Here is a 12,709-nt window from a genome sequence, read left to right as displayed (position 1 = left end):
TGTGGCTATATTCCTTGGTTCTGGTCCCTAGCCAGAGAATGAGAACATGAAGAGTTGAATTTAATGAGACCTAGACCAGGTCATAAGACAATGGGAGAGGATAGAAAGTCATGAATGGAAGTCATTTGACAATAGAAAGAATGGTTGTGGTGGGTAGAAGTGTCATAAATGCAAAGACCCTACAGGAGGAATAATCTCCTCCCCATACAAGACTTCTAAAAAACTGCCTCTGTTATAGCTTGCCAAGGTCATACCCAGCATGTTCCTAGTGAACTTTTGCTCTGCATCTGATATTGGTAGTTCCTTGGTCCTGTACTATCTGTGTCTTCCTCAAATCTATGAATGTGACAAGATCCAGAATTGGATACACTACTTAAAATGTCATCTGGCCAGGGAAATTCTGTAGCCAATGGAACTATCAGTTATATTTTGAACACCATGCCTCAATTAATGTAGTCTGGTTGCATTTGTTTTTTGACTGGCACGTCACTTTCAGATGAATTTCCCCAACTTTATTTTACTCTGTTAATTAGATCTAAATGTAGAATTTTACATTCTGACCACATTCCTTGTTACTATTACCTCACCAACTTTCAATGCTCAATGTCTTTTGAAGACTACAAGAAGCACACACTCGGGTAGATTTACGCCAGCATTTTAGTCTGCTGAGATTTTTTTTGGATCTTATTTCCAACTGTTTTTCATATGTTTGTGACATATAAAAACTTGGTAAGTATTCCATCTATACTTTAAACCAATTTATTGATAAAAAAAATATTGAACACAACTGAGACCAAGAAATTCACTAGAACTTTCCCTCTTCATTGACTCTATTTTATAAATACTGCACTTTGGGTCTGATCATTCAACCAATTCTAAAATCACCTAACTATATCTTTCGCCTTCTGGTCCAAAAGAACAGCATGATAGAATTTGTCAAATGATTTTACTAAATTCCATTTATAATATATCTATGGTAGTCCCCTAATCTGATAAACCTGTAGCTATATCTTGTCTGAGGATAACCACAATGGCACTCCTACCCTAATCTACTTCCTGCTGGCTCTCTTTCCACCAGGGTAACCATAATGAGCTCCTCAGATTTCTTTAATCCCAATAAGGACATACCCCCTGACACACAGAACAAAGAAATTTGTATCTTTTTGAGAGCACTTAACAAGTACAAAAAGTGAATAAATTGTTTAAAACAACAAAATACCAACACATATGCACTGAAATAAAAACGGGGCATGATAAATAGTCTAAGGGAGAGTGACACCACTCACTTGAGAGTAGGACTAAAGAGAGAACAGATAGTATTCCATTTCAACAAAACCTTCCAACCATTAGCCACTGTTAGAGACAATAAATTTCAATGTGTGTGTATGTGTGCCTGTGCCTTCGCATGCAAGGGAGAGGGAGAGACAGAGAGACAGAGAGACAGAGACAGAGACAGAGACAGAGAGAGAGAGACAGTGAGAGAGACTTTTAAGTACTCTACAAATGTGAAAGGAAGAATAATCAATTCAACTAAACCTATTTATTGAGTACTACTTTGTTTAAACTAAATTGCTTAAAGCTGGGGGACACAATGATAAAAAAATAAAAAATAAAAATTCTCTCTCCTTAAGAACCTTACATTCTACTGTAGGAGGAAAAGAAAGAGTAGTAGATAATGATTTTGGAGTTTTTGAAAATGGAGCAGGATCTGTGAGCTAAAAATAATAAGTCTTCAAAAGACTAAGCACTGAAAGTTAGGGAGGAAATAGTAATAAGGAGTGTGGTCAGACAGTTCCTGCTAAGTCATTTCTCAGACAAGGGAGCAATGGGACAGATGCTTCCTGTCACTGTAACCACATACAATTTGGACTTAATGAAGGGCAATATACAAAGGAAAAACTACTCCAGAGAACTCCTTCCATCCTTTGAAAGATGCTTAGGGAACCCCTTAGTGGAGATAAAGTTGATTTGGTGCATGGAACTCTCTCCTTTATTTCTACCATACAGATACTCAGTCTCACAAAGATGTACACAAGTGAATGCTTGGACCACTTTCTCCTTTGAACAAAGGGAAAACTTTCCCCAAGGGATCCCTAGTAGAATAGGACATAAAATGAAATAATCTTCTGGAGAATTTTGTATACCACTGTCCAGGCCCTGCTCCTTCCAACTTGGAGGGAGCCAGACAATAGCCTCTAAGCCACGTGTCCTTCAACAGAGAGACATTTGATCCAATGATCACAAATTTGCAGCTATATAAGTAGACTTGGTCCCACAAACCTGACCCACAGGTCTAGTTACATAGGACATAACCAACTTCATGAGAACTACAAAACATGAAGAGTCCATATAAATAACTGGATCCATCATTTCTACTGCCAACATGGAGAATTTAAAACAGAAATAAAAGAAATGTCACAAGTCACTCAAAATAATGTTGCATATATCTAATATGTCTGTCATTGGTCCAGGAATATTTACCATGGCAAGACCCCAACATGTTGGTGCCTTCTTCACAAACCTAAGTGGTCACCTCCTTGTCCAAAGAAATCCTTCATCATCAAATTCCTGAACCCTCCCTTCCTAAGAGGTTCTAATAGCCTTTGTTATATAGCCTTCATGTGTCTCTGAGTATCTAGCTCTTCATCTCTAAATTTAAGTCAGTTGTTCTGAGGTTCAAGCTCCCTTTCCCTGTTGGTTTAGAGTCCCAGGCCCAACTTGCATTTACTACTACCACCACCACCTTCCCCCACCACCCCCACTACCATCATAGTAACAGACAGGTCCAAGCCTCATACACCTGGCCCAGCCACAACTAGAACCACAAAGCAGACATGACGTGGAAGACAGGCCAGATCAGACTAGGACAGGAAGTCAGAGAGAGTGACCACTGAACCTTTCTGATGATCTGAAGCCTAAGCCTATAAGGGAAAGAGGGAGGGAGAAAGAAAGGTGAGGTGTAAGAGCAAAAGACTTCCAGAACTGCCCCTTCTGAGTAAATGGACAGACACAGACCTGGGGCCAGGACACAGCTCAGGTAATCTTTGTCTCGCCATTTTTCCCAGGACCAGGCCCTAGTGCCCAAAGAGAAGGGAAAAGATATTAAGGAAGAAGTTGGAGTGACTCTGTACTGGAAACTCAGATATCTGGGGAAGGAAAGGCAGAGACAGAAAATAGAAAACAGAGAAGATGGAAGGAAGGACAGGATTAGAGTCTGGAAGATTTGATTAACAGAGAGGGGGAATTCTATGAGGAGGCAAGGAAAAAAGGATTCCTGGATTTGATTTAAAGGAATTCAAGGGGCCTATGATCTAAACCTGTTTTGTCAAAAACTTGCTTCATGAACTTAGAAAAGTTATTTCCTTTCTCTGGGACTCACTTTCTTCAGCTTAATTTTAGCTGGGCTTTCAGTTTGATATTCCACAATTCTCTGTTTCTTCTGAGAATATATTGGAGGGAAAGGGGTGGCAGATAGCAGGGAGTAAACATTTTCATGCAAGTTGTAACAAATAGGGAATCAAAAAGACAAAGGAACCAGACATGAGGGGCCTCAGAAGATATGGAAACTATGAGGTCTATGAATGATGCAAGGGATATAAGGAGTAATAAGGGTAGGAAGACAATGGGATGTGAAGATTGAGAACTATGAGAAATGGAAGAGGCAGGAGGACTGAGGGAGGGGAAGAGTTCAGTACTAGCACATAGGAGATGATTACAAAATTCATGTTGCCTGAGGATTTTCTGAGGAATGTGAGGACTGAATTTTGGGAAATGTGGGAGAGTTGAGAAAGATGTATAAGCGGTCAGGTAAGAGCTGTGAGAGCTATGATGGATGTGAATAGCAGTGAACACTGCAAGAGCTTGTGCTGTTATGGGGAGAATTATATATTTGGAGCCAGAAAACCTGGGTTCAAATTCTTGTTCTGATCTTGAGCAAGTGACTCTCTCTGGGCCTCAGTTCCTCATCTACAAAGTGAGGAGGCTGAACTAGTTGACCCTAAAATGTCCCTTCTATCTCTAAATCAATGATCTGATATCTGAGCAGTTTGAGGAGTATGAAAGAGATGGGCAGGCTATTGGGGATGTAAAGAAGAATGGGAAAGATATGAGGTCTTATAAAAGATATGAGGAGTATGAGATTTTGAGGAAGGTAAGAGTTGCAAGAACTATAGGATTGTAGACAATATAGGGGCCCTCAGTGAAAATCATACAGCATATAGAGAACTTGCTGTGGACTCAAGAGGACCAGGGTACAAATCCTGCCTCTGTTGCCTACTATCTGTGTTACTTAACCTCTTTTGGCCTCAGTTTCTACATCTGTAAGATAAGGATGTTGGACTAGATAGTCTTTGAAGTCCCTTGTAGCTCGGGATCCATTTAATGCTAATATAGATTATCCTCTTTTCTTCCACCCATTCTCATATCTTCTCTTTCTCTTCATATTTTTAAATATTTATTCAATACCTATTCTGTGTATAACATTACTAGGCTTTTAGTGCTAGGAAAAATACAAAGATAGATAAAACACTATCTCTAGTTTCATAAAATTTACAGTCAAGTAGAGAGTGAAACATAAATAATGAGAGTGACATAGAGATGAATTAGACTTCAAAAGATAGATAGTAATTCAAGAAACAGAGGCAGAAGTTGAGGTCTGGGAAAGGCATTTCAAGTTTAGGAAAGAGTAAGCAAATGGCAGCAAAAAATGAAAGCCCAGTTTGATTAGAGCTGAGAGTATTCATCATGAAGATCCAATATATGGCTAGATAAGGATAAAGGCAGATGGTAGAGGTCCTTCCTGGGAAGTCTGGCTAAAAAGATTATTCAGGGAACAGCTAAGTAACTCAGTGAATTGAGAGCGAAGCCTAGAGGCAGGAGGTCCAGGGTTCAAATCTGGCCTCAGACACTTCCTAGCTGTGTGACTCTTGGCAAGTCAGTTAACCACCACTGCCTAGCCCTTACCACTCTTTTGCCTTGGAATCAATACACAATATTGATTCCAAGATGGAAGATAAGGATCAAAGAGAAAGAGACAGAAAGTGAGTGGTGTGTGTGAGAGAGAGAGAGAGAGAGAGAGAGAGAGAGAGAGAGAGAGAGAGAGAGAGAGAGAGAGAGAGAGAGAGAGAGAGAGAGAGAGAAGAGAGAGAGAGAGAGAGAGAGAGAGAGAGAGAGAGAGAGAGAGAGAGAGAGAGAGAGAGAGAGAGAGAGAGAGAGAGAGAGAGATTACTCAGTAGGCAATAAAGAGCTCCCGAAAGGTTTGAACTGAAAAAATATATGATCAGATCTAGATATAAGAAATGTGAAGAATAGACTGATTGGGAAACAAATGAAGGTAGGAAAACTTGTGGGAAATCTGTCACATTTTTAAACCCCTACCTTCCATCTTAGAATAAACATTATATTGGTTCCAAGGCAGAAGAGCAGTAAGGGATAGGCAACTGAAGTTGTGACTTGCTTAGGGTTATATAGCTACAAAGTTTATGAGATCAAATTTGAACCTAGGACCTCCCATCTCTAGGCCTGGCTCTCAATCCACTGAGCCACTTAGTTGCTTTGGGAACCTATCATATTAATTCAATTCAGTTCAATTCAAAAAGAATATATTAAATGCAAGGCACTATGCTAGACAATAAAAATGCCAAAACAAAACCAAAATTGTCCTTACTTTCAAAGCACAAATAAGTAAATACAAAGTAATTTCAAGAGGGAGGGAGCACTAATAACTAGGAAGATCAGAAAAGGTCTTGCACAGAACAAGGTACCTGAACTGCACTTTATAAAAAGCTAAAGATCTTAAGAGAAGAAATGAGGAAGATATAAATTCTAGACATGAACAAAGCCAAGGCAAAGGCTCCAAAGTCAGAGAAATATTTTGTATAATCAACAGTAAATAGACCACTTTGGTCAGAACAGAGACTAAGTGAAGGAGAATAAAATATAATAACTGAAAAAACAAATAGGCTGCAGGTAGACAATAAATAGTTTTCAGAGGAATCTGTACTTTAATCATCTAGGCTGGTAGGGTCAAAACTCAAAATAGAAAAGGATCCAAGGAAGCCACAAATAAATATTACCTGATATATTGTGTTTTTATTTATTTTCTTAAATATTTCCCAATTACATTTTAATCTGGTTTGGGCCTACATTATGGAGTTTTGCAAGCTACAAAGCAAAGCTGCTTTGCTTTAGGCAATAGACAGTCTGAGTTTCCTTCCTGAGAAGGGCAGTGATGGGTCAGACTGTGTTTTAGGAATATTACTTCAGTATCTTTGTGAAGGATGGATTGGAGAGAACTGATAAGATTGTAACTCATTAACTATAGTAGATGAGGGAGAAAGAAGAAGCAAAGATGAAGATCATGGACCTGGATGACTGAGAAGGATGATGGTACTATTATCAGAAATAGGATGTGTTTTGGATAAAATGAGTTCATTTTTAAACATTTGAGTTTGAGATGCCTACAAAATGTCTGGTTATAGTTGCTTAACAGCCAACTGGTAATGTGAGAGTGTAAACCAGGTGAGACTAGGCTGCCTATATATATAGGTCTGGGATAATTATGACCCTTGTGCTAAGATAACCAAGGGATAGAGTAAAAAAAAAATTCCAGAATCTCAAAGCTAGAAGGAAACTTAGAGGCCATTGAATAAGAATCATCTAATATATCTGACATGAAGTCATACAGTTTTTGTTTAGATACCTTCTGTGAAGGCAAATCCACATTTTTTTTAAACATTTCTCATAGTGTTCCTTAAACCAACTATAAATCTGCATCTGCCATCTGTTCTATGTTGGTCAATCTCAACAAACTTAATCCATCTCAAAAATGTTTCTGATTCCACAAATAAGTATGTAGCTATCATTTGTCCCCTAAGTTTTCTCTTCTCTAAGCCAAGCATCCTCAGTTCCTTCAACTGGCACTCATAAGGCACAGACTCAAGGCCATTTTCCATCTTGATTGGCTTTCTTTGGAAACTCACCAGGTTATCGTGGTCCTTCCTGAAACATAGTATGTAGAACAGATCATGAGATTCTGGATGTGGTCAGAACAAGGTAGAATACATTGGTATTATCACCCTTCTAGACCTGGACACTATGCCTCTCTTACTGTCAAATAAGTGCTTATTAGCTTTCCCTGTCTGGAACTCTCACCTTATCAGTATCCTTTGCCTCTAGAGCCTCTCCCTCTGTTCGGAGGGTAGAAAGTTCCTACCAGAACCTACAATGAAGAGGGAACCCAGATCAACCATCTCTTCATTTCCCACCTTACTGCACTATTCTGGTCTTTTCCATAATGCCCACCAAATGGGTAACTGCCCTCTTCCTCAGCTCTTTTCAATTTCCTTTTGTGTGTTGTCACTAGATTATAAATTCCTTGAGGTTAGGAACTATCTTTTGCCATTCTTTGTATTTCTAGAATTTAGCACAATGACTGGCACATAATAGGCATTAAGTAAATATTTACTAACAGACAACTGCCCCATAACAATGTTAAAGTACATTGATTGACCTTGTAATTCACTTAAACTCTCAGATCTTTTTCAGAAACATAACTTCTAATTAAACATGTCTCCCCTAACTAGTACTTTTAAGTCCATTTTAACCCAAGTATAAGATTATATATTTATTATTATTCAATTTCATATTAATATATTTGATCCAGTTTTCAAGTCTGCCAATCCCTTTTGAATCTTAATTGCCATAGGCCATATTAACTAACCTCTAGGCTTTATGTCATCTACAAATCTTATACGTTTGCCATCTATGCCTTTATCGAAATCATTATTTTAAAATTTTATAATACTCTGCCCCACACAAGTTACTATGGCATTTCATTAAGAAGCTAGTTTCAGGTTAACATTAAACCATTAACAAATGCTCTTTGAGTGCATCCATTCAAGTAGTTCTGAATACAATTAACTGTACTATCCTATAGCCCCACATCTCCCATGAATAGAATAATGAGGATTTATTAAGTGCTGTTATAGTCTTTAGGGAAACTATATCTTTGGCATTCCCCCATCTGTCTAATAACCTATTTCAAAAAGTCTGGCATAAACCTATTTTAATGAAGCCCTGCTGATTCTTATGATAACTATTTCCTTTTCTGCATATTCAGTAACAATTTGTTTAATTCTAAATTTGGCAGTATTCCATTTTTGCTTAGAGTTTTCAGGCCCTATTTTCTTCCTTTAAAAAAATCAAGGTGGTTTTTGCCCTCTCCAATTCTGAGGTACTACCTCAGTTCTCCTTGTAGCTCTGCAATAACATTATCCACTGTCTTTCTTCTTGTACCTTCTTGTAATGTAAATGAAGAAGTAGAGATGTATGTGATTGATGCTGTTGCAGAACTTGGCAACTGATTGGATATGAGGTGAATATGAAAGAAGATTGAGATAATCACAAGAGAGTGAAAATGTTAGTGTCACAGATTTGAGACAATGAATTTTGAAGGATGAGCACATTTTGGATATCTTGAGGTTGAGTTACCAGTGAGATAAGATTTACAAGACCTAAAGAGAGGTCAGGATTAGCTGTATAGATTTGAGAGTCATGAAGATCATCATAAAAATAAGAGCTTATCTCAATATAGTGCTTTAAAATTTGTAAAGCCTTTTATATATGTTACCTCATTTAACAGTAGTTGAAGTCATGATGTCAAGAAAAAAAAACTATAGAAAGAGTGAAGAGAAGAAAGCCAAGGGCAAAAGCTTAATGAATTAGGAAAAGGACAAAGAGGAGGTGAAGGAGAGAGAGAAAATAATCTGTTGATTATTTCCAATTTACCTTGCACAAATCTGTTTGTAATTTGCCTCCCTCATTAGGCTGAGAATTCCATGAAAGTAAGGATTATCTTTTGCTTTTATTTGTAGCCCTGGCACTTAGCATGGTGCTTGACATGTAGTGGAATCTGCAGATATATACTGACTGACTAACAGAAGTAGGAAGAAAACCAAAAATTGACCATTTCTAGCCAGGGAAGGAGTGTGTGGAAGGATGGCACAGTCAATAGAGTCAAAAAAGTGATTGAGAACTGAAAAAATTACCATTTAATTTGTCAATTAGAAATACCTTGGTGTTAGGAAAGGATATTTTCAGTAAAGTCATGGGACCAAAAGCCAAATTGCAAGGGGATGAGAAAAGTCAGTCAAGCCGCATTTATTCAGCACCTTCTCTGAGTCTAGATTTATGCTAAGCACTGAGGATACAAAGATAAAAACACAGTCCCTGCTCTCAAAGAGTTCACAGTCTAATGGGGAGCTCACAGTCTAAAAAAAAAGGAGTAGAACATCTGTAGGTTGATTTTTCACAGGTTAAAATTTAGCAGAGAATGGGATATGTTAGGCCAAGGAAAGGTTTTCTGGGACATTGGGAGGGCCGAATGTGTTTATGGGAAGATTTGAAGAAGCTAGCATAGAGGAAGGGAAGCAAACATTAGGATTGGGGGGGGGGGGGTGGAGGGTGGGAGGAGAAGAAATGACAACTGGAGCAAAATTCCTAGAACAGAATATAGAAACAAAGGCACAAGTGTCTGCTAGGGGGCTCAGTAGATAGAAAGCCCTGCCTGGAGATAGGAAGTCCTGGGTTGAAATCAAATACTTCCTCTCAGTGTGACTCTAGGCAAGTCACTTAACCCAATTTGACTAGCCCTTAACCACTCTTCTACCTTGGAATTGATATTTAGTATTGGTTTTAAGACAGAAGGTTAGGGGAAGAAAGGAAAGAAGGAAGGAATGAACAAAGGAACAAACGAATGAAGGAGATGGAAGGAAGGAAGGAAGGAAGGAAGGAAGGAAGGAAGGAAGGAAGGAAGGAAAGAAGGAAGGAAGGAAGGAAGGAAGGAAGGAAGGAAGGAAGGAAGGAAGGAAGGAAGGAAGGAAGGAAGGAAGGAAGGAAGGAAGGAAGGAAGGAAGGAAGGAAGGAAGGAAGGAAGGAAGGAAGGGAAGAAGGAAGGGAGGGAGGGAGGAAGGGAGGGAGGGAGGAAGGGAGGAAGGGAGGAAGGGAGGGAGGGAGGAAGGGAGGAAGGGAGGAAGGGAGGAAGGAAACGTTAGTTAAGAATAGGGGGACATGTTCCTCTCTGATGGGAATAAAATTTTGAAGAATTGAGGGAGAATTAAGGATGCACTTGCCGGATAGCCTAGGTCCTTATCAGTGGTGTAGGAAGCTAAGTGATTTAGTGTTAAGTGTAACTATGGAAACATAGGAATTAATATGTAAGTTGGTGGAAGGTATTGAAAAATGAACCAAGACATAGTCATAAGAGGCTTGTCCTTCAACTAGGACTATTCTCTCTGAGCTCTTGGTCTGATTACTGTTCTGATTCATCTCATTATGTCTTCAGAGTCTACTGTGCTACACTTCCCCAGCAAGGAGTGGGAGTAAGAGAGCCACAAGAACCTGTGAGAGTTTTTAGGGGCACAAAAAAAATCTACAAGATTCATTAATGTATGAAGGAAGTCCAGATTCTTTGTCTCTATCTCTTTATTTTCCCTCATCTTAAGGCTTTTTTTTAGCTCAAGTGACAGTGAAGGCTGTGACGGCATATTGGACATCATGATCTCTGCTTTAGAAGGAGCATGGCAGTCATATAACCTGATCCTGAGCCAGCTCTAATTTCTAATATCTAGACCTCTTGATCCTAGATTTCTATCCAATGGGAACCAGCATATAGAAAAACCAAGACATTCAGAAGGAGCATAGAAGTCAAGGATAAGCATTTTCTAGAACAGTTCACAATATTTCATCCTTTCCTACACTTTTAATAAATTTCATAGAATTTTGCACTAGAAGGGATTTTTTAATTTTTTTTTAAATTTAGTCCAAAAACCTCTCTTTCTACAAATAAGAAAAATCTACCTCCCAGAGAACATTAGTCATTTAGGCTTGCCTAAGGTTACATAGGCAGGCAGCAAAGCTGAGATAAAATCTCAGCTCTTTTATTAGTCAAATGCTTTTTTCTACTGGACTATTTTCCCAATCTTATTCCTGGTCCCATAGAAGCACTACCCTTGAGGCATCTGAGTCCTGGGCCCTGGTGCTCCCTGAACACAAAGACTAATCAGGTTTGTCTCAGCGATCCAGAACTACAGGGGTTAATTCAGCTCTGTTCTAGGAACACCAGGACCTTCCCTAGGGATAGGAAATAAGAAGCTATGCTTCCTCCCTCCTCTTAGACATAGCTCCCCCTTGTGGTCACTTCCTTCCTTCTGTCACCCAGCCAGAGAGCATCAGATGTTAGCTAGAAAAATATGAAGAGAGAGTGGGAGTCAATAGACAATGGGCAGAGATAGGAAGCCTTTGATTGGTATCCACAATGGAAAGAAGATGGAGGACTATGTCAGGGATTCAAAGACTCTATGGAAGGAATCATTCTTTTCTCACACCAAAATCCTAAGAGCCTGTGCTTTTGTTTCAGTCCCCAAGACCTCACCCACTGTTTTCCCTATGAGCCTCTGTGACTCTAGAACTGGTGACTCAGTGGCCCTAGGCTGCCTTGCTCAAGGCTTCTTCCCAGAGCCTGTAACGCTGTCCTGGAATTACAATGGCTCTGAAGGCACAGTGAGGAGCTATCCTGCTATGCTATCTGGAAATACATACCTCCAAACCAGTGTGCTTGATCTGCCTGCCAACCAGTGCCCTGAGGCTTACAAGTGCCGTGCAGAACACTATAACACCAGTGTTGACGCGAATGTTCCCTGCCCAGGTAAGAGAAAGAACCTAGAGCATGTCATGGAAGTTATACCCTCACTTTGCAGGGTCCCTGCAGTATAACTCATGGAAAATATACTCACACACACACACACACACACACACACACACACACACACACACACACACACACACATCTCATTAAAAAAAATAGACCCTATTTATGTAACACTATAAGGTTGGCAAAGTACTTCTTGCAAACAATCTCATTTGATCTTCACAATAACCTGCTGAGGCCAGGGCTAACCCTATACTGAGATGAGGACCTCGAGGCATAGGGAAGCTTATTTGACTCACACCATCATGTAGCTAGTGAGTGATAGAGGCAAGATTCAAACTCAGCAATCCATCAACTCATTCTTCTGATCTGCCTCTGCCCCTCTCCTGTTCTCTCCTCTGTGTCTGAGGTTTCCTTGGACCTATAATGATCTCCCCAAAAGATCTTTAAGATGAACCCTAAACTGTTCCCCAAAAGGAATGTAACCATTTGGCAGTAGTAGAGTGGAGAAAGGGAGAATATAAAGTTGAATGTTAAGCAGAGGAGCTCCAGGAAAGGCAGGGAATAGTCCTGGTTCCAGCAGATGACAATGTTCTGTATGTTTTCCAGTACCTCCTCGCCCATGTGATTGCCCAAGTGGAGTTCATGTATCCCTGAGTGGCCCCTCCCTGGAGAGCCTGCTCCTGGGTATAGGCGCCAACCTGACATGCACACTCAGTGGCATCAAGAACAGTAATGGAGCCACATTCACATGGGTGCATGATACAGCCCAGGCATCAACTTTGAGACCTATCCAAGGAGCACCTGAGCAAGACTCTAATGGCAAGTACAGGGTGTCCAGTGTCCTGGAGATCTGCACTGAGGAGTGGCTCCGTGGTGACACCTTTTCCTGCACTGTGTCCCATTCTGAGATAGAAACTACTACTAAGACCATCTACAAGCCAAAAGGTACCTGGGAATGGGGGAGAATCTCAGGAGAACAAAGGAATGGTGGGGGGAGCA

The 12,709-nt window shown here is 39.9% G+C and overlaps 1 gene segment (V, D, J or C); it reads left to right on the top strand.

Annotated features, from left to right (window-relative positions):
* The window catches only part of LOC103105694 (immunoglobulin alpha-2 heavy chain-like), a 311,264-nt gene that overhangs the window by 297,388 nt on the left and 1,167 nt on the right, over window positions 1–12,709 (top strand). Inside the window, 2 exon segments of the C gene segment in view lie at window positions 11,417–11,704; window positions 12,317–12,655. Coding sequence covers window positions 11,446–11,704; window positions 12,317–12,655 — 598 coding nt within the window.

The sequence above is a fragment of the Monodelphis domestica genome, chromosome 1, assembly GCF_027887165.1.
Source record: "Monodelphis domestica isolate mMonDom1 chromosome 1, mMonDom1.pri, whole genome shotgun sequence".
Classification (NCBI taxonomy): Eukaryota; Metazoa; Chordata; class Mammalia; order Didelphimorphia; family Didelphidae; genus Monodelphis; species Monodelphis domestica.
The sequence above is the reverse complement of the archived record's forward strand: the minus strand, read 5'-3'. Positions and strand labels throughout refer to the sequence as shown.